Source organism: Lissotriton helveticus, chromosome 7, assembly GCF_964261635.1.
Source record: "Lissotriton helveticus chromosome 7, aLisHel1.1, whole genome shotgun sequence".
Classification (NCBI taxonomy): domain Eukaryota; kingdom Metazoa; phylum Chordata; class Amphibia; order Caudata; family Salamandridae; genus Lissotriton; species Lissotriton helveticus.
In genome coordinates this window covers 843,033,333-843,055,768 of record NC_136068.1, presented here as the reverse complement: position 1 = coordinate 843,055,768, position 22,436 = coordinate 843,033,333, and the positions used below count along the sequence as shown (strand labels likewise).

At 47.6% G+C, this 22,436-nt stretch overlaps 1 protein-coding gene across 3 annotated transcripts in view; it reads left to right on the top strand.

The window, feature by feature from the left end:
• The window catches only part of SLC23A1 (solute carrier family 23 member 1), a 447,395-nt gene extending 425,414 nt beyond the window's left edge, over positions 1–21,981 (top strand). For all 3 annotated transcript variants that reach the window (XM_078653352.1, XM_078653351.1, XM_078653350.1), the window contains 3 exons: positions 3,545–3,688; positions 5,412–5,507; positions 21,715–21,981. In XM_078653352.1, the coding sequence (XP_078509478.1) occupies positions 3,545–3,688; positions 5,412–5,507; positions 21,715–21,956 (482 nt within the window). In that variant the 3' untranslated portion in view covers positions 21,957–21,981. The remainder of the gene's footprint in view (positions 1–3,544; positions 3,689–5,411; positions 5,508–21,714) is intronic.
• Positions 21,982–22,436: the final 455 nt, after the last annotated feature.

Below are 22,436 nucleotides of genomic sequence, written 5' to 3'. Positions count from 1 at the left end.
GGTCGCTCTTGCCCTGGCTTGCCCTTTGCAACCAGGAACGGAGGGGTATCTTGTCCTTATGGACATCGGTTGGGCCCCTGCTCTCACTTTTTTCTGTCAATATTTTTATACTAATAGTGAATAATGTTACTTTATTCACTATTGGGGTATACAAATGGAGTACAAATACCTGGAAAATTACTTTTTCCGACAGATGAGGTAAGTTATAAAAACATTATTTTAAATGTATGTTGTTTGCATGCTTGCTGGAGAGTATGTATTAGGGAATGTGTGTTGCATACCTAAGTAGAGTGTAAATATGTGTGAATATGTGTATGTAAATGAAAGTGAAGATCAAAGGGCATGTGATGTTCCTCTCGTCACCTCTGGCATTTTAGTGAATTGACATCTGTTAGACCGGACACCCTTGGCGTGGTTTCCCCCATCTTTTTGCCTCTGTCTCCTGTATTTTTGATGCTGTGCTGGATTTCGTTTTTGCTAGTTTAGATGCTTTGGACACTCTGCCACTGCTGATCAGTGCCAGAGTGTAAGTGCTCCCTATGTAAATTGTCATATTGATTGGGTATACCTGATTGACATATTTGTTTCACCATGAAGTCCCTAGTAAAGTGCACGGTGTGTGCCAGGGCTGGTGATGACAGATGCTACTAGTGGGCCTGCAGCGCAGATTGCGCCACCCACCTGAGTAGCCCTAAAATGGTGTCTCAGGCCTGCCAGCGCAGTGCCTGGGTGCAGTCAGTGGACTGCCATGTCCGCCTGGCCAGTGTCCCCACTGGCTGGGCCTAACCCTTCCCTGTCTGTGCACATCAGTCACCCCTATGGAAGGCTCCAGGTACCCCCCTGGGCAGGGTGCAGTGTATGGGTAAGGTAGAGCATGTACTAGTGCAGGTCACATGCTCTGGTAGTGAGCAGCAGCCATTTTGTGTGCTCACTGCTGTAAGGTTATCTTGCTCCATAGAATAACATGGGGGAGGCTGGTCCCAATGGATACCAGCCTATCTTCTCATAGGAACAGGATGGGACATAAGTGATTGATATCCCTGAACTCAGAATTTAATAACACATCTTTTAGGAAGGGTGGTTTTTAAATTCTGTGTTTGAGAATAGTACTTTTAGAAAGTGGCTGTTCTCTTGTCTAACCTTTCTGTGTGCCTGGGCCTGCTTGTGGATTGACTGTCTGGTTTGAGGGTGACAGGGGCTGCAGAGCCCCCAGGAGGTTGTCTGAGTCAGCCCGTAATGAAAGGCTGCATCTGCTGCAAGGGAAGTGGGAGGAGATAGCACCTGGGAGTGAATAGGGCTGTGCCTGCCTGACCACAATGCTGGCTCCACCTCCCGCTGGGCGACTGTCACCTCTGTCCCTGATACTGAAAGAAAGAAGGAAGCCAGGAAAGCCCCAGTGCTCCAGCAACACCCAGAACTGGTTTAGACCGGGCTCAGGGCCCACTTGCACAAAGACTTCAAAGAACTTCAAAGACTTTTTGGGGTATAAGAGAAGGACCCCTGACAACAGAAAATTAGATTCTAAAATCAAGAGGAACCTCTGCTGGAAGAAGGACTGCTGAAGAACTAAAGGAAGATTGCCTTGCTGTGTGCTCTAAGGGCTGACCTGTTCTGCTGACCAACTGAAGCTGAGGAGAAGAGGGACTTTGCTGTGTGCTGTGCCCCTGCTTACTTGAATTAAAAAGACTCTGCTGTGTGCTGTGTCTTCAACTGAATCTCCAAGGGCCTGAGAAGAGCTGGCCTCCTGTTCCTGGAACCCAGGGTTAAAAGGTTCCTAAGGAAACTCCAAGACGCTGTGAAGATTGTGATGTTTTGGCCTGGTGCGTGCTTTATGACCAACTGCTGAGCGTGGGCGGAGATCGATGTGCTCATCGGCACATACTCAGCGAGGGTCGGAGGTCCGTGGTGTCTCCCCTCGTGAGTTCTGCTCTAAAAAGGTTGTGTGGCCATGAGGGCGGTCTTGCTGTGACCTGCGCCCTCAAAAATCATCTGCCGCCTGTTCACCGCCGCTTCCCGGGGCCAGAAACACCCTTCAAAGGTTGCCGTCCCTGGTCGGAGCTGCGGGGCCGAAGAACGAAGCCGCCGCGCTCCCATTGGTCGAAAGAACGAGCCCCCTCAGCAAACGCCGCGCTAGGATTGGCCTAGCGCCACCGCGTTATTATCGAGGTCGTGTCCTGATTGGCTGCCGGCGTCCGCAGCGTTGAGGGCTTGTCCCGGGAGCCGCGCTATCATTGGATGACTCCCGGGCATCTGCGGAGGCTTGTCTGGGAGCCGCGACCGGATTGGTCCACGTCATCGGGACCTTCAGGAGAGCCGTGTTTTCAGTGCCGAAGCCGGGGAAGATTGACCCGACCTCGCCGAGGGAGCGCCGTGAGTGCCCCCCTGCCCCTGGCCTGTCTGTCCCTGCTCGGAGCGCCGAGCTAGCTCCCAGCCGCTCCCCGAGGATCTGAGAGCGGGCGGAGGGCTGCTGGGACCGGCAGGGGCTGGGAGCAAGTCTGTTCTGTTCGGCGCGGTGCGCCCGAAGTCAGTGGTGAGGCGTGCCCGCATTGCTGGGGCGCAGTAATTGACGGGCTGATTCTCGAGGTGAATTACACGCGGGCATTACTTGGGCAGTCGTTTAAAGAGCTGATGACGCAATAAGTCAGTATTATTAGCTTTAATACGGATTTACAAGAGACTTGAGACTGTTTTTTTTTTTTTAAATGAACTTCCTAATAAGATAAGTAACCATCAAGATTAAGTGCAACATTTTCCTGAAGAAGCAACTATCGTGCACTGTTGATTTTTACTGCTGCAACTAGATAAAGTTATATTTTTTATATATACTTACCTGTGTGGTCTCAGTTTGTGGTAGATTGGGGATCATTGTTGTGTTAAGTGCATTTATTATACACATTGCCTTAGGGATAAGCCTGTCTGCTCGTGCCAAGCTACCTAGGGGGTGAGCAGGGGTTATCTACTGTGTGTATGCCTTCATCCTGACTAGAAGCAAGGGTCCCTACTTGGTCTAAGGTACTTACCTCTGCCAATTAGAGACCCCCAGATCTAACAACATCCATGGCCACCATGCGTAATGATGCATTGAGATATTTGATACTGAGATATGTTTTATAATAATCAGGTTGCATAATGCTTAGCACCAGTGAAAACACACTATTGAGTGGAGCTGAGAGGTATCATTCCAAGGTAGGGGCGGATGTATTGTACATAGCTCTACAATGCACAGAGCATTTGGGTGCAGAAGTCTGCTGTACCTAAAGGAGCTCTGACTGTGTTACTAAAGTGGGCAAACATCTAGATTAGTAATAACAAATTCACTCAAGCACATACGTGTGGGTGAGTCAAGTGGCATTTCCATGCCTTGCAATGATTGTAAAGCATGCTCCCTGTCTGCCCAAAGTAAAATCACTATGTACAGGTGACAATCATCGAAGGAAGTCACAGGCATCTAAATAATACTGGGCTGTCCGCGCAGTTTAACCACCCTACGCTTTGCCTGGAATTTGATTGACACTTCACATTTTCGCATTTGTTTTCTCTGCAGGGATGATAACAGCTATTGGTCTTTCCAATCTGCAGTTTGTTGACATGAATTCATCTCGAAATCTCTTTGTTTTGGGATTTTCAATGTTTTTTGGTTTAACTTTACCAAGCTACCTGGATGCAAACCCAAATGTCATTAACACAGGTAGGTCTCGCTTGTTTGTTCTACATTTAAATAAAAAATTACAATCTTTTGTTTTGGTGAACGTATATTCTAGAGTTAAAATACTAATGCAAGAATACTTATGTGTTAATTATTATATCTTCGTCTTTAACATCTGTGTGCTCTGCAAAGTGGTAGGCTCCGGTTTTTCTGTTGGTTTGAGATCCGCGTAGGATGCTGACGTCGCATTCTGCTCCAGGTCTTGGATAACATGGCCCTCTTTTACTTTGGAAGTGTTGGGGGGTAGATTGTAATGCTCCCTGCTGAGGTGTGGATGTGAAAGGCTTCTGTTTATTAGTGCAGTTCGATACCAAAGTGATCTGTGGTCTTGGTCATAAACTAAAGGAAAGCAGAATGCAAGTGTCAGTTTGCAGTAAAGCAGTAATCTCATCTGATGAGTTTAGTGACAATTACACCAGGTCATTTTCTTGAATGTCATTTGATAAAAGCCCACGTTCAGCCTGCTTTAAAAGCTGCATGTCTCTCCCCCTGCTCCAACTAAACCCTGGGGTCATTCAAAGGCCTTGCTGCTTGTACCGCCAATCTTCCTCCATCCCTTGTACTTAATGGCATTTAAGAAGAGAAAGTTACAGTGCTCAGTTCTATCGGAGTGTTTCCCCCTTCCATGGAGCTTATCACTGCCGTGTTGTGGTATTGGGGCCCTTGTCTAGATATGCGGACAGGATGGATGTATTACATATATAGAGAGTGACTACAGGCCTTATTTAAAGTTTAGAGGATAAGATACTCCGCCAGAAACATTGTGAATATCCTGTCCTTTTGCAACCGTTGAAATGCTTTCCTTATGTACTACTCCGATTTTTGGAATTGTAAAGTGTTCCCACTCTTAAAATGGCATTCCAAATGTAAACGGATTCTGCATATGGAACACTCGAGTTGTAGGCATTCTTTCCAAATACAGAAACTATATCTAATATATCAATGTTTGCCACTGAAATCTGGTTGCAAAGCATTGATATTTTGCCAACACCTCAAAGGATGTGGTAACCCATTCATAAAAGGGAAGGGGGACACCTTAGCACCCCTTCCCTTTTGTTAATGAGCCACGAGATCAATGCCTCCTCTTAAATAAACAACAATGTAAATATATAAACTATTCATTGTGAACACAGTGTCCTTTAAGGAAAACGAGAAATATTTTTAAAATAATGACTTTATTAAAAAGTAATCACAGACATGGTGGTATGCGGCCCTCAGCAGGTCACCCTCGCTGTGATGGCCTCCAATCGCAGTCAGTCGGAATTTGCGACCTACCTCAATAATATGCACAAAGTGGGCCGGATTTGGACCCACTGCGATTTGGAATTTTAAGAACCAACCTATTACCACATAGGTTGGTGCTTAAAGTTCTTAAGTGGTCACAAATATACTGTTCTCCAATTGCAACCAGTATTTTGCAACCAGCAAATAGCACATATGGCCCTATATTCTTTTTCAATTTACACTTGAGAAAATGGCAATAATGAAACCTAATGAAGGTATAAACATGGGGGAATCACTAACTGTTTGTTGACAACCTGTCCCCAACTCAAGGGTACTAGCATAGAATGCCTGAAGACCTATCCAAGCAATGACTGCATACATACAAATTGTTTGACATCGGTTTGATAGTATGAGTACGTTTTTCATGCATAGCATGTAAAAGATCCTCTATTGTAATCTTCCGTTTTACTTTTTCTTTCAGGTGTGACAGAAATTGACCAAATTTTAACAGTGCTTCTAACAACAGAAATGTTTGTGGGGGGCTGCATTGCCTTTGTCATGGACAACACCATGCCAGGTATGTTCCCCGAACACTGAATATTAAGAAATATTACTCTACTTGGGAATGCACTTTTGTATTTGGACATTAAACATTATCATGAAAAGTGATCAAGACTGATAAAATGTTATAAAATGAGTACTTGCCCACGCTCCTTGTGCTTGGTGACAATTACTGGCATATTTTTGCCATTCCTGGAATGCAGTGTCCATTTATGCCATTCGGAGGTAATTTTTGTACCATGAAGGTATTTTCTAACATAACACACCCAACCCTGGTTAATGCTGGGAACAAGAGGGCATATGAGGCAGCAGAAAGTCCTGTGAAGCTGAACTTGTCCCCGTGAAGCCCTATCTAGGCAGATGTAGTGTATGCAATGGTACACTATGTGCATGTTGGCAATGGACCTTCCCTTTTGGTTAAATGATTTCTTACATCGTGCAGTTTAAATTTAAAATGTGTAAGATTGTAAACCTTACGTGGTACTTATTCAATTCTTTATATACATTTGTGTGGCTCTGGAACAGATCAAAGGTCAATTTACTCTAGCTAATGTGTTTCATGTTTGTGTACGAAGTATATTATACTTAGTCTCCTGCTAATGTACTTCACTCTTCAGTGTCTGGCTAGGTGGCTGCAAGTGCTGTGCTCCTCAGCTGGCAGATCAGAGGCTCTGTGGGCAATAGGCCCATTCCCACAGGGATTAACCTTGCTACTGAAGGAAAGGATATGGGGGCATATTATCACGCCGTTTTAGCGGCAGAAAACTGCAGCTAAAACGGCGATAATGGGCTTGATAATATGCTCTATGGAATTCCAATTGAAGCCCATGTTAGATGTCCTTCACATTTAACATAGAATTCTATTGGAATTCCATAGAGCATATTATCAAGCCCATTATCGCAGTTTTAGCTGCAGTTTTCTGCCGTTAAAACGGCGATAATTTTATCGCCTGTCTTGATAATATGCCCCGGATATGGTTATGTATTTCGGAGACTATTGGCACCATCTCTTAGTTAATTTGTGCTGGGTCGTTCCCAGCCTGAGCAATAGAGAGTGGGCAGACCCATTTTTCCAGTGGTTCTCAGGAGAATGGGAGCACGCGTAGGAGGCCCCTTTGATATCTGAGAGAAGGGGACGAGGAGATGGTGCAGAGACAACACAGCAGATCTAATATGAGTGTATGTTGGAATGTTTTGCCAACTTGAACCATTCCCAGCATGCTGTTTAGGTTAGGGCGGTCAGTAGGCTGACACCTGTCATTGGGAATTCTAAGTGGAGAGATGATGTGGCAATACTAGACTAGGTGAAAGTCAACCAGTGATAGAATTCTTCATCTCCCTTTAGAACTCCTATGTATGGACCATGAAACTGATAAGGAGAATTGGAAGAAAGAAGAAGGACCAACTCTTTTGTTAGTCCCCTGTCAGAATCCTGAAGTACACCCAGGGCTTTAATTGGGCCGGGTCCTGCCGGGGGTCGGCAGGACGTGTCTCTATCGGGCTCCTCATTTTTGCCCTCACCCTCAGGGTGAAACAATAAATCCTAACTCTGCAGCAGCACCACCCTTCACTACCTTTAAGGTACTTTCGAAGAGACTCGTTTTAATTCTTTCACAGTCCCTTCATTTCAAAACAGAAGCATTTTCAATATTCTATACTACGAAGCCATATTTGTTACTTATTTATCTTACACAACTAACAACCACTGGCAAAGCCAATAGTACGGGCTTGTTGGAGGTGTAATGTTACATGTTGTGTTATCTTTCTGGAGGCAATGACAGAAGCAGCAAAATACCAGTCAGAGGTCACACTATGCTAAGCACATATTTTTAGCTTACATGTTTTTAAGTCACACCCTTAAGAGAGACCCCTTGTTTTTTCATTCCAATTAAAGCGCAGAGTACACCCACTCCTGATTCATATCGCTGGACTCCATTGGACTCTCTCCAGAGCTGATGCCTCAGCTCCCTGATTCTCCCTGGGCTCAGAAGGGAGTGAGCTGTCGTACTCCTGGGGTAGCCCTGATCGACTAAACTCTGAAGGAGTGGGCACCATGAGCTCCTGTTGTTGCGCACTAGCACCCAAGAAGAGGCCGTCGGCTTGGGTGGTTGTAGAGAAATGGCACTGAAACTGGTTTGTTGCTGAGGACTTGTGGTGCACTGCTCCAGATGTACAGTTGCTGCAGACCGCCAAGACTAGGCATGAGGACGGGCCCAGAGCCTCCCAGAGGAGAGCTGAAGACATCCCCAAAAGTGTGGGTTCGAGGGATCGAAGCAGTGCTTGCCCTAGTTTTGGAAAGCCTATTTTGTCCTTGGTCTTGGAATCCCCTAACTACCCTCTGAGGTGACTAGAGGAGTTTTCCTGGATCAAAATGTCTAAACCCCATGCAAAGCCAGGCAGAGTGGATCCAATATCTTTTTTTCTAAAGTGAAGCTCATTTGCATTTCATTTATGTTTTATTTCATTTATGTTTTGCCATGGATGCTCTGAAGCTGGGGGCACCCAGCACCAACAAATATTTAATATGATCACATGCTGCAGGGACTTAGCCAACTGAAGTGGGGATCTTTGGCAACACCGCTAGCGCAATCATGAGCTTTCACACCGCAGGTTATTAGAGTGTTTGGCCTCACAACAAGCTTCACCAGATATCATCTCCCTTTTAGAGAAGGCCTGCAGGTCTCATCAACAGCTGGCTATAGTGTCATCAAGTGCCTAGGCTAAATGTTATCTGATTTATGTAATTTTTTTTGAAGCTGACTCACACAAAGGTTATACTATTTGTTCTTATAGTGTTCATCACCCAGAGGGAAAATATACACTTACAGATGAGTGTTGAATTGATATTTTAAAATCATTACAGTAAAAACAAAAACGCAGTTAAAAGGATCAGCGGTGTTGCAGCGGTGTTGGCGGACCGCCCTAGGGAGGTCGCTGGGGTCCCGGATGGCGCTGGCAGAGCGGAGATCCTCTCTCGAAGGTGGACTGCCCCTGGCCCTGAGATCTCCTGCGGAGATGTGGTGTGGCAGCCATTTCGGGCCGCGGTGAATAGGGAGGGGATGTGGTGCGGTCGGCCAGCCACCATTTTGGTCCCGTGTCTTGCATAGCAGCGACCCAGCCGGATATTCCAGGTGTAGGTGCTTGATGCAACGTCTGGAGCCCTCTTGTCCCAGCGGGCAGCTGGGACCTGTAAGTAATTGTGTGTCCTCTGGAGAAAAAGCCCGACGGTGGCCCGCACCCCCCTTCTTCCCTGGGACCCCGTGCCTCTTCTCTCTCTCTTCCACTCCCCAAATATCTGCGCATGTTGGCTGGTGGTTCGGCGGTCTTGTCGGGCCGCAGGGGTTGGGGGGCAGGGGGAGTGCACAGATAAGCCTCATCGAGTGGGACCCTAAGGGCTTGAGGGCGAGGGGGACTCCGAGAGGCAGCCCACCAGCGTTCTGGTGGGGCTCATGCCCATTGCTTTGTTATCTCCCCCCTCCTACATTATATATCGGATACCGTTGACCGGCGACTGGCCGGGCTGTGCTGTGCTGTGGATACCGCATGGGGCGGGCAGCCCTCTGGTGTTGAAGACTCCTGTGTGTGGCTTGGCGGCCATATAGGGGCACGGTGTTGAGGTGCTGCGGGGAGTGCACGGCACGGTGAGCTGGCCGTAGTCCCATTGCCTCTTTGAGTGGTGGGGGTCAGGCTGGGCCTGGGCTGTGAGGGAATCCCACTACAGCATTTGGGGCCTTGACTGGGGCCCGCGCCTCCTTCCTCGTCTTTGGGCTTCAACTTCGCCGCCCCCTCCCATTTCTTCCTGTATCTATCTGCTGGGGGTTCGGTGATCTGGCTGGGATGCAAGGGGGAGGGGGGAGTGTGCGCTAGGGTTGCCTCCAAGGGGTCCTGCTGGGAGTCCCTGCTGGTGTGTCATTGGGCCGCATGGAATGGAGTGTACTTTTCAGGACTCCGCCAGATCAGCCGTGTGGTAGATTGTCGAGTCCCTGGAGCTGCTGAGAGTGGGGCGGCAGGGGTCGAGGCGATACGTATTGCCGGCCTCTACTTGACTGCGATCTGCTTGCTCACCTGTAACAGGGTGCTGTGATTGGTGGTGACCTCTGCCTTTTGTTTGGCGGAGTGAGAGGGCCATCATGACGAGGGACAAGACGGGTGGCGGCCCGACTTAGCAGAGCACTATTGATAAATTCATGGGTCAGGGATCCCAGGCAGCGGCGACTGGGGGGTCCTCGAGCATGGTGCCGGACAATGCTGCCCTCATGGCAGCCATCACGCAGTCCAGGGACGCCCTAGAGGTAAAAATCGGGGCGGTTGGCTCAGATGTAATGCTGTTGCGCTAAGACTTGCGGAACGCTGTTGCCCGTATCACAGAGACGGAGACGAGGGTCTCGGAAGTGGAGGATGCGGTCACTATGTTGCAGCAAAATATATCATCTCTCGGGACAGCACAACGGGGCCTAGCATTGAGGGTGGAAGATGCGTAAGGGAGAGCGCGTCGCAACAACTTGTGCTTCGTGGGCTTCCCGGAGGGCTGCGAGGGTGGCAACATGGAGCGGTTTCTCACAGCTTGAGGGCTGGCTTCCCGCTGGGGAGCTGTTGAGATGCTTTGTGGTGGAACGTGCACATTGGGCCCTGATGCAGAAGCCCCCTCCGGGAGCCCGCCCAAAGCCTATCATTGCTAGACTTCTCAATTATCATGATCAGGATGTTATCCTGAAACAGGCCCTAGCCAAGGAGCCGTTGCTATTTGATAACTTGCGCATACTGATATTCCCAGATTATACGAGACAGGTGCAGCAACGGCGGCAGTCTTTCCTGGTGGCCAAGGCCCGCCTCCGGGAGCTCAAAATCCCCTATGCTTTGCTTTATCCGGCGCGGCTGTGTGTGGTGTACCAGTCTCGTACACCAGAGGGGGTGTTCTTATGGACTGACGAAATGGTGCGGCTGCGTCCTCATACGCAACCAGGGAGGAAGTCCGACTCCTCATCAAGGGGGCCTGCCCAGAATCAAATTAGGCTGAGGGGTAGAGGTGGCAGGCGTTCAAAGTCTAGTCGTCGGTCCCAGTTGGTGGGTGCTTCGGCATGTGAGGGGTCGACCTCAAGACAACATATTTCGGCAGACTGAGCGCAGTGAGACTGTGTAATTTCTTCAAACTTCCACTGTTCGCATTGACCCAATAGGCACATACGAAGGCCGGTCTCTCTGTGGGGACTTGCATACGGAGAGAGGGCCAGCTGACAATGGGCTGCGAACTGGGGATCCATTGGCGGGTGAGGGGTGGGACCTCCTGTTGGGGTCAGCCTGCTCTGCCTGTCACGAAGGGTACTTCACGGTTCTTGAGGTACAGGGTGGGGGTCGTCAGTTGGGTTGAGGTTTGGGGGTTTTGTTGTGTTATTGCACTGCCCATTCGAGTTCCGGAGCTCATCAGTCTCTGTGGAGTTTCATTGTACATGTCATTGAGTTACATGGGGCCCGCGCAGGATAGGCATGGCGGATAGTACACGGGAGGCCTCTGGGCTCCTTCGGGTCCTCAGCTGGAATGCTAGAGGGGTGCTCGATAAGATCGAACAAGGGGCTATCCTGAAATTGGCCAAGCGCGCCAATGCAGATGTGTTGATGTTGCAGGAGACTCATCTTATGGGGGACTAAGGTGTTGTGTTTCCAGCGCTTTGGATTTGCCCATGTCTTTCACTCAGGGTTTGTTAGGGGGTCCCGGGGGATCGCTATTCTAATACATCGTAGAGTTGCGTACACACATGTCAAGTCGTGGGGGGATATAAAGGGCAGATACATGTTTGTGCAGGGTACGTTGGGTCCTAGTCCTAGGTCCTAGGGAGCGTTTATACCCCCAGCCTCTGTCCTGGGGATTAGTGGAGAAAATTATGACCATATGGGCAGATATACCCAAGGGCTTGGCGGTTGTTGGTGGCGACTGGAATGATGTGCTGGATATGGCCAGGGATCGATGGAAGTCGAGGGGTCAGCTTGAGGTCCGACATCCTACCAAATTATATTCCTTAGTGACAAGTTTCAATTGGGTTGACCCCTGGCATAGGCTGCATGGTACAATGCAGGGATACATCGATTTTTCTGCGGTTCTTGACTCCTTCTCCCACCTTGGCTATTTATTTGTTCCAAGGGCATTTGACTGTAGAGTGGTGGCAGCTGATATTCTTCCTAGGGGGGCTATCAGATCATTCACCGGTGGCCCTCACTATACTGGCCTGTGGGCCCTTCCGGTGGCATCTCTCGACCTGAAATCTCCAAAAGGAGGATTACAGGGAACAGTTGGAGGAGGCCATAGATCAGTACTTGACGATCAACATAGGCTCGGTTCAGGGAGCAGCTACCCTATGGAAAGCAATGAAGCCCACGATTCATGGGGTGGATATTTCTTTCTGTGTAGCATCCCGTAAATCGCGAAGAGAGGCTCTGGTACGGGCGGAGGCCGCTATCCTTGAGCTGGAGGCACGTAGTGGGGAGGAGGGAGGGAGACAAGCCCGACGCCAACTGCTGCTAGCGCAGCAGGAATGCTCTCATATTCTCCTGGATGAGGCTCGTCAGGCATGGCTACCCGTAGCAGGATCTACCAGTGGGGCGATAAATCGAGTAAGTTGTTGCTAAGGCTATGTCTACGGAATGCCTGTCAGTGGAAGTCATCAGTCGTTTCTTGGACGACCTCCAGCCTAAATCGCTCTCAGATGAAGTATGAGAGGAGTTGGAATGCCCACTCACTGAGGAGGAATTGGGGGTGGCCTTAGGGAACCTGAACCCCGGGTAGGGCCCCTGCCCCGAATGGCTTCCAGAGTAAATTTAAAAATATATATTTTCTGCAATTGGGGCCCTACTATCGCAGGGTTGTCGAGGAGGCAGGGTACCGGGGGAGACTACCCAAGGATTGGAGACACGCGGAGGTCGTAGTCTTTCACAAGCCCTGTAGACCACCCGAGCACCACGCCTCGTATTGTCCCATCACCCTCCTGTACATCGAGGCCAAGATATTGGCCAAGGCCTTGCCCCATCGCCTTCTGCCCCATATAGCTTCGATTGTACATCCGAATCAGGCCGGGTTCATGCCCCAACGGGCGACCCGCCACAATATTCAACGGGCTCATGTTGCGGTTGCTAAGATTCAGGGAATGGGGGTGCGGGCAGGGCTTTTGTTGGCAGACATGGATAGGTCCTTTGACTCTTTGAGCTGGGTTTATTTATTCGCTTTTTGCAAAAATTGAACTTTGGACCCCGATTTTTGTCATATTTAACCATGCGGTACACGGACCTAACTGCGTTGGTGCGGGTAGCAGCCGTTGTTTCCTCTAAATTTCCCATTGGGCTGGGTAACAGGCAGAGGTGTCCGTTATCCCCTTATTTATTTGCCTTTGCCATGGAGCCCCTTGCTGCTTGGGTTTGGATGGATGCTCAGGTCTCCGGCTTCGAGTGGGCACATGGATTGTCCGATCACATAGCTCTGTAAGCCGATGATGTGTTATTCTTTCTCACCAACTTAGATAGGACAGGCCCTCGGCTGCAGCGAATAATGCAGATTTTCGGAGACACCTTGGGATTATATATGAACTTTCAGAAGTCCACCCTGTGGGTCCTGGGAGACGGGGTGTGGTCTGTTCTTGGGTTTCATCAGTGCAGGTGGTCCATGGGGGACTGAAGCATTTGGGGGTATATCTGTCCGACTCTCCTGCCACGGCGTGGGATCGTAATCTTGCACCTGTATGGGACCGCGTGCGTGAGGACATTAAGACTTGATCTCACATGCCCTTATCTATTTATGGCCGGTCAGCCATTTTTAAAATGGTCCCGCTCCTGCGCCTGTTGTATCAACTGCAGAATCATCCCTTTCCGATCCCCCCGCAGTGGTTTCGCCAAGTGAGTGCGGCCCTGGGTCAGTTCCTTTGGGATGGAGGGGGAGCTAGGGTGGCATTACGGACCTGTTTTCAATCTACATATTGGGGGGATTGGCAACCTCGGATATCTGGTCTTATTATATGGCATTGCTCCTGCTCGTCTTAAATGAGTGGTGGTATGGGGACAGGACAAACCCGGCATATGCCGTCGGGCGACGGTGTATAAGGGATCATACTCTACATACGATTCTTTACTCCCCCCGCTGAGACGCTCGTTACCGTCTGCCACGCGGATTGTCTTCCAAATCTAGAGACAGGCACTTCGGTGGATGGGTTGGTGGAACAAACTGACTCGGCAGACCCCACTTTGGCATAACCGTCACTTTCCACAATTGGCGTCCTTACAGGGGTTCCGTGACTGGGATAATATTGGGATTTCTACCTTGGGTGACGTTATGCGGGGTCCGATTTTAAAATGTTTTCAAGACATCCAGAAAGACTTTCAGATGCCGAAAACCCAATTCTTCAAATACTTACAGTTCAGGCATGCTCTCTCTCCCAGCCTGGAGGGCTTGGGGTCCCTGCCGGAGTTCAGCCTAGTAGAAGCCAAGGTATTTATGGGGAACCTTCATGACCATAAGATCTCCAAAATTTACCAGTCGCTGGTTACACATTGTTCCCCTTCACTGCAGCGCTTAAGGGAGGACTGGGTGGGCGATGTGGATCAGATGGAAGAGGAAGACTGGACAGAGGCGCTGGTATCTCAGCCAGGGGCAGCCATCGCAACGAGTTTACAGCTCATTCAATTCAAGTACCTCCATAGAGTTTATTATACTAGGGTTAGGCTCTGGAGGGCGGGTTTATGGCCTCACCGGTGTGTCTCAGCTGCCATCATGAGGATGGAACCCTCTTGCATACTATCTGGCACTGTACAGCATTGGCAAGGTTTTGGAGAGGGGTGCTGGTCTGTCTCTCTGAAGTGCTGGGGTGGGAGCTCCCCAATTCGCCAGAGCTAGTCCTCCTGCATGTGATGGAAGGGATTGGGGGCAATATCTACAAGCGTCATATTTTGCTCCTGGGCTTTACCCTGGGGAAGAGAGACATAGATAGGGCCTAGAAGGCAGCGGTCGCTCCCTCGCTTTCCGCTTACAAAAATGGTATAGACTTTTGTATGGGCCTGTAAATCCCAGTGTTTGAGGCCAGGGGATGTCCCCGGAAGCACTACAAGATATGGAGGTGCTGAGCTGATTATCGGGCCCTGGAACATGAGCCGCCCCAGGGAGATCAGAGTTGAGATCCAGGGTGACCTCTCTATCCCGGCTGTATCTTTTTCTTCTTTCCGTGTTGTTTTTATCTGTGATTCATTCATGGCCCTTGGGCAGGATAAGGGTTCCTGGCTGATGAGGTCTTATATTGTACAATGGCTGTGGTGTGAGAGATATGTTGCTCTGGAATAGATGGCAGTGTGTGGGGGGGTGGGGTTGTTGTTTTAAGGGTTGATTTTATTTTTATTGCCTTCCATTTTCTCCTCATTTTTATGAAAAATGGTCAAATTCAATTTTTGTATTTTGTATGCGACAGGTGTCTCTGGGGTTCAGAGGTCTGCTTTATATGTGATATTTTGGCAAATAAAATCTGTTTGGGAAAAAAAAAGGTCATATTTGTACTCAACAGTTTCTCCATCCTGCCCCCTGCACCCTCCCCTCCCATCCATGTCCAGGCTTTGTAGTCGCCTGTATGCCCTTAAACACATTGTGCAGTCCCCAGTGTTATTTTCAATTCATTTTTCATCAAAAACCCCTTATTATAAAATTTAAAAATACATGAACTTGATGGTTCTAGTTGAAAGGGCGACACTCCTCCGTGCCTATCAGGGACCGGCCTGCTTGCTTCAGCAGGATTTGTCGTATCAGTTTCAGGAGCAGGACTGCGTTCCTGTATGTCCTTTAGGGCAACCCTGATCAGGTGCCTGAATTTCCCCATTCTTGCTAAAATTATTATCTTTCATTTGGAAAAGCATAAGGCTGAAGCTTCACTGCAGGTTTTTGCTCCATTGGCAATACAGATCGGGCGAAGGAGGCGCCGGAGTTCATCATTCAGTTTGAGGCAGCAGCACAGGAGGTGCAGATGAGTGTTGCTCATCAGTGTCCGCAGGCAATTCTGTCAGCCCAGAGTCGGAAACATCCAGCTAACATTCCTGGACAGTGGTACTCACTCTTTAGAATACTTTTTTCCAGGTTACTTTTTTATAACTGCATTCTAGCCTCCCACTTCCAGCTGGACCGCCTTCTTTTTGAGGGCATTATAGCCGAAAATGTGGGTACGTAGTTGAGCTGTGCACCTGATCGTCAGTGATCCACATTGTCTTGTTGGGGAGCGGTGGTTGTTCAGCATATAGCCATGACTTCTCATTGTGCAAAAGTAGGCAGCTTGCCAGTTAGTAGCTGTGTTGCCTGTTCAAGGTAAGAAGACACAATTTAAACAGCAGCTATGACTCCTTCCATCGCTTCACCAGCATCAGAGATGGTGTGTGGAGTAGTGTGGCTCACTGGTTAGAGGCGGCAGACCTGGGAGCAGAAGTCGGCCCAGGACCAGGGTTCAATTCCCGACGCGGCAGGGTCGTGGACCTGGGTCAGCGGACTCGATAATTATCGCTTCGGTGCCTACTCTAATCAGGGGTCCCACTCGGCAACTCTGGGCATTAGCTTGCCTAATCTCCACAACGGCCCCATCAACGCCGGGGATGCCTGGCTCCACCTTGGGGACTCCCAGCAGGGACCATCCCACAGGGAAAGCCAGGACGGGTTCCCTAGCGTTATACAGCGCCAGGAAACCTACGGGTAGCAGTGCGCTTTACAAGCTCAAATACATTTACATGGTGCATTCGCCAGAAGTCCTTTACCAAAGGCTTCCCCCATCCTCACATGCCAACAGATGACTCGCTGTAGAAAGCAGGAGGAAGAGATGTGAATGGGATGTGGCCTTATAGCTATGCTGACGACTCTGGAATGGGGGAACTAGGTTCAAATCCGAGCCTTGCTTCAACATCCTGTGAATCTGGGACAATCACTTAATCTCCCCGTGCCTAAAAATATTTAAATGTGCAATATGGTGGTGCACATGTAAAGTCCTCTAAAACCCTGGGGCTCGGGTTATGCTATATAGAAGCACAAAAACATGGCCCAATTGTGTTCAGCTTTGCACCTAGAGCTGTAGATACCATGACAGAAGGCACAAAGAACTAGTTAGATTGTATCTAGCTGTTTTGCACATCTGCCTCATTGACTGGGACTGTTTACACAGCCGAAGTAAAATCCCCCGATTCAGGTCACAGTTGTGAATCACTTCAACAGGTTGACACGTTTCAACAATGACAGTGGCTCCCATGTTATTTGCTTTTGTAGCATTTGGTGCGGAAACACAGTAAATATGTTCGGGGTCACATCTTAGCCTAAGTAGGTGCGAGCACTGTCTATACATATGTCTGTGTCATATTTTTAACTACCATATTCTACTTTCCTGTTATAAAATTCATATTCTTCTCTGAAGGTATAGCACTGACCGGATATCCAGTTTATTGAGTGTTGTTTACAGTGTCATGTTGTCTCGGAGTTCCCAACTACTACCACCTTAATTCCTCTACGATGCTGGCATTGGAGAATAAGGGGCTCGAATGGAGTAACATTTCTGTCCAGTTGCAGTGCAACAACAATGATTACCCTGGAAAAGCAGTGGTAGCTGACAGTGCGCCCTTAGAATGCTGACTCCTACCACAGGACCCCCACTTATTGCATCAGTTTCAGGTTTAAGTATGGTCAAGTACAGACTATTTCAGGAAACCAGGAACCGATGATGAAGGCTCCCAGGACCGTCTTGGATGGTGGAAAAGCTTGCAAAGAACCGAGCAAATACACTTTCTGAGCTCGACACACTAACGGTTACTACAAGTAGAAACTTTCACTTTCTTCTGACAGTCTATGCTAGTAACTAGCTAGACCCTCTTTTATGCATTTCCCCACCCAAGAAGTAAAGCCAAAGTGAGAAGGAATGTATAGTCTATTTCATATGCGTTTAATTCAAGAAACAAAATGTTAATTTATGATACATTATTTGAGATATTCTGGTAAACTTACAAACACCTGGTTATTCAGAGTTCCATACAGCAGTTTGCCACAGCACACGCTGGAGTGTGTGATGGAATATGGGTGGGATAAAGAAGGGGCACATTCAGTCGCATGGATTATTGTGTTCTGAGATGATGGAGTTCGGTATGGAAGCTGATCAGCTTGGGGACTGTTGAATCTGAAAAGCTACAAGGGGAAATTGCAAATCAGTAAAAATGCCATGGAATTATGTGTAAAATGTTAGAGAGCCTTGGACCGTCAGTCCCTTACCAGCATGATGCCTCTGAGCACTTGGTGCAATGGTTTTAATGTAACAAATCTGGCTCTTTCGACAGAGAATTTCACTGCTGTAATTTGCACTTTACAAAGAGTAATAAAAACAGCAGACAAGGAATAAAAATATGTACAACAGTCATGTCTCTAGTCTCCCTAAACTGCATGTCACAGAAAGCGGACCTCACCAGTCCCAACCTGATCAATATAACTATTACCCCTTCCCACTCTGCAAACATGTCACTGTACCCACCACAAAGTGACTTATTGTACAAATGAGTGCCTCCTCTTTATATTAAAATATCACTTCATGGGTGTCATATAGTAGACTAAGGGGCCTGCTTAGGGTCTGGAGAGCCAGCAGCCAAAATGCTAGTGCCTCAGAAGCAAAACTTCAGCCGCCTGTCACATTTAGTCGACCTTTTTGTAAAAAGTGCTTTGGAGGACACAGTAGGAGCCCGTTCAGCTAAATTGCACAATGCTGATAGGTCTGCTGGTACCGTGGCGACAAAGGGGGCAGGTTGGCATTTTTTATGTTTTTCAAAGGCAAACCCTTAGGGGCCGATTACGATCTTGCTCGGAAGAGGTCCAAACTGGATTAGCTTAAAGCAAATCCGCAACTGATCCTCTTTTTCTGACCCAATCATCTCCCTATCCAAAATACCAAGTACGATGCGAATAAGCCTTCCCCGCTGACTGAATCAGTTCCGAATCCGAATCAGTCAGTCCGAGTCGTTCAGAGACAAATCGTGCAGCTCAATGGGGCCGGCTTCTGAACAAGCAAGTATGGTGTACGAGTCTGACAGCCATACCGACTCGGTTTCGCCGGGACAAAACGGCTGTGGGACTTGGACTTTGGGTGCCGTGGCAGGCCCCCCTGCACCCACCGAATCGGTCACGTGCGGGTACAAATGGATCCCCGCTTTCTATGCATGCAGTATTGCAGGCACCAAGCGGTGCCCACCACAGGGTGCACGCTTTTCCCAAACCACCTGCAAGCCTGTGTTCGAGTGCGGTACACAGGCTCCCATTGAATTCAATGGGAGTCCAAGCGAACCGAGTCCGTCAGCATACAGATGCATCGTACTCGTTCGGTCAGTTTCCTGGAGCGCGAGTCGTTCGGAAAACCTTCTAGATCCGATTCGTCCGGAGGGCTAACCAAACGAGATCGAAATCGGCCCCTTAATGTGAGGATTTCCTTTTGGAGAACAAAAAAAAAAAAATCGTGGTCATATTAAACATTCATCATTTTTTTCCTACGGAGTCCGCCATCCTGTTCATGGTGGCTCCAGGTAGGATAAAACCAATGGATATGGTGTTGGAAGGCTCAGTCTAATTGAGGTAGGCCTTCAAATATCATCGCTGCTGCTGAATCGCAGAGGGTGTGAGCCCCAAGAGTGTTTTCTACTGCATCACCGACCTCAGAAACGCAGCGCTTTTCCAACCTCTAAATGAGGTGGGAACAGAGAACTTGGAGGACTGGGTATCCTCCAATTTTTTGTCAGACTACATGTTACCTCTGACCTTTGAATGTGGGCCCAAGTTCCAGATGCCTTTGCATGGACCTTGGCGAATGGGAGTTTAACTTACCTAGGACATGGTGACTTATTTCCTGCCTAATGTCAAGACCTATTAAATGCCCTACTATTCCCTTTCTGGAAAATACACATTAATTTCCATTGGTTCCTTTGAAAGTCGAGCCTATCAGACAGTACTGCTGTCTCGTTGGCAAAGACATATTGTGGGCATACCAAGAACATAAATGGACTTAGCCGCCCATTGCTTACCATTTGTTGGACCTTCTGTCACTCTGATTCGCCAGCTTTTTATTCATGTCCCAGTTTGTCAGTCTTGTGTCTTTTTGCCATCTATTTTTCTTTTGGTTGGCTGGCTTCTATACTTACATTACTTCCTTTTCAAGCACTACTATTTTCCTTTTCGTTAGGAATTCCATGAGAGTGCATATATTTTTCAGCTGTTTCCCTGGTGTACTACTTTTCCCCTGTATGCAATTTTGTTCACGGTTTCCTGTGTGCCTGTGCCTGTGCCTGTGCCTGCCCCCCTCCAAGGTGCGCTTACTTTTGTCCCCCCCTTTGCTTTCTCGCCCATCTGCTTCTCCCTGCCAGGATTTTGCAAAGAGTTTTATGATGGGTATAGTATAAGCCCATTTATGTGTGAAGAGGTCTACTCCATATCACGGAGTTCTCTCACCTGTAAATCCCACTCAAGGAGAGGGAAAATAGGTGTTCCGGGGCACGATTAGACTTAAAAGTTTGTGAACGCTTTCAAACACGTATGTTTGTAGGCATTCACAAGCTCCAGTCATTCTCCTTTCCACCCTGGTAACAGTAGGATTTTTATTCCAACCAAGAGCTGGACATGAAGAAAAAAACGTGTGTTTGCACAAGGATTAGTATGGGCCTATTTACAAAGGAATTACACCACTGAGCTGCAAGCAATTTAGCAGCGCCACTCTGTGTCATTTTAAAAACGCAGGCAAGTGACTTATTCACAAGAATATGGCACACCCCTGAGTATTCCCTTGCGCCGGGGCTAAAAAAGCTGCCTAGCACCAAAGCAGACACCCATGTGCCATTGTGCAAGGGTGCATGCGCTGCAGGGGCGATTGTTTATGTGCAGAAAGGGACACCTTCCTGCACATAAACAATCATTAAAGGCAATATGCTTTTTCTATGTGTGCTGCAGAATGCAGCGCACAGAGAAAAATCAAAAAACGAGGAGAAAGAAAAGTATTTCTCCTCGTTGCACCAATCTAACAACTGCTTTGGCACTGCCTCAGATTTACAAATCCTTGTAAATCTGGGGCAGCGTAAAAAAGCAATGGGTGTTGCGGTGGAACACTCACAGCAACACCCATTGCACGCCCCTTTGATGCAGAAAACTGCGTGAATGGGTATGATATTTACAATGCGGCGTTAAGCCACGCAAAGTGGCTTAGCACCACATTCTAAATATGGATCAGGGCACTGCGCAACCCGAGCATCGAAAAAAGCTACACTTTGGTGGCACAGTGCCCTTGTAAATTTGCCACCTTGTCTCATTGTGCAGAGTTTTCTGCTATGGATATTGCCAGACAGCTGGATTTGGCTGCAGAATCTAAGGAATACACAGTTTTCTATGTCGATTCCTGGTACTCTCTGAATACAAGAAAATAAATCTACACTTCCATGTAGGTGTGAATTTGTGAGTGTAGATTTACTACTATCGCTGTGATCTGGGAACTTATTCTTCAGGCACTGACGCTCCAAGCCAAGAGGATAATTTACTAACTTGATGCTTTTTGCAAGAATCATGTCGTGCTCTCATATAGAGCTCTGTAATTATGACAATCTTCATTCTAGCTTTAGAGGTATCCCTGTCCACTTTTCCAAGAGTTATTTAGAGTTTGGTGTATGGATTACTCTGGTACAAACGTCTATCTTATTATAAGTGCCAAAGGATGTAATAGATTTGTGATGAGGCATTTTTAAACAAGACAGCTATGTCTTTTAGGTGACGTAGAACAGGAAAGTAATTATTAGCTTTTCTGTTGTCATTGAAAGAACTATTAGAACATTGGAATGTTGGGAGCTCCATTGAAAACAATGGAGCGCTCCGGTCTTCTAATGGCTGGTAAAAGCCCTGAGCTCCAAAATTCTAATGTTGTACTTCACTGTTGTTGCCGTGAACAAAGGCCTCACTGCGGCTCCGTGAGGCCATTGTTTTATTCGTTAGAACATTCTGCCCTCTAGTTGCGGAATGTTCTAATAGCCTTATAGTCCTCCGTAGCTTCGTAGCGGGCCTTCAAGGCTTGCTACGTCAGGTTATAATGCTATAGAAGACGTTCTGGTTTCAAACTGGTTTTGTAAAATCTGCACCAACCATATCACCATTCGTATCACTACCATTCATAATATTACCATTCATAATCTAACCGTTCATATAATTACTTTCCGACTGTCATTTACAGGAACTCAAGAAGAACGTGGACTGATACAGTGGAAAGAAGGCGCGCATGCGGACAGTGAACAGTCTCTCGAACATAAAACCTATGACTTCCCATTTGGAATGAACTGGATTAAGAAGAAAAAGTGTTTTCAATATATACCGATTTGCCCAGTTTTTAAGGGATTTAAATCTAGAAAACATACCAGTTCGGCTGAAATATTACAAGAAAATACAGATGATGTGATCATATTTACAAAAGTCTAAATAAAGCACCTTTTAAATCTGCAAATGTTTATTCTAGGTTGAAGCAAAGAAGTTTAATCGTTGGGGACATTGGGAGTTTCGGTAAAAGATGACTAAGGATGACAGTTGTGTTTCTTCTGAATGGTATATTTCGCATCTTTACTCGAATAAAACAGAAAGGGAACTTCTACAACGGAAGATTGCTATTTAAAGTTTGTATAAGTAATTTTCTAATGCTAATAATAATAGAAAACACATCACAACAGAACACTGCACTTGTTAAGCCTCACTAGGATTATAGGCCCAAATTTATCAGCGCATTTTCCCATAGACAGAGAATGGGGAAAAACTTTTTGTTATATCAGGCCTATATTTCCTGACTCCTATCACTAGAGCACTCCTGCTCAGTGGCAAACCCAGGACCAGGGAAACTGAGCAGTGCATGCAGCATGTACCTGGTTTAGGAGGTCGAGCACGTGTCGCCTGGTAATTCATTATTTC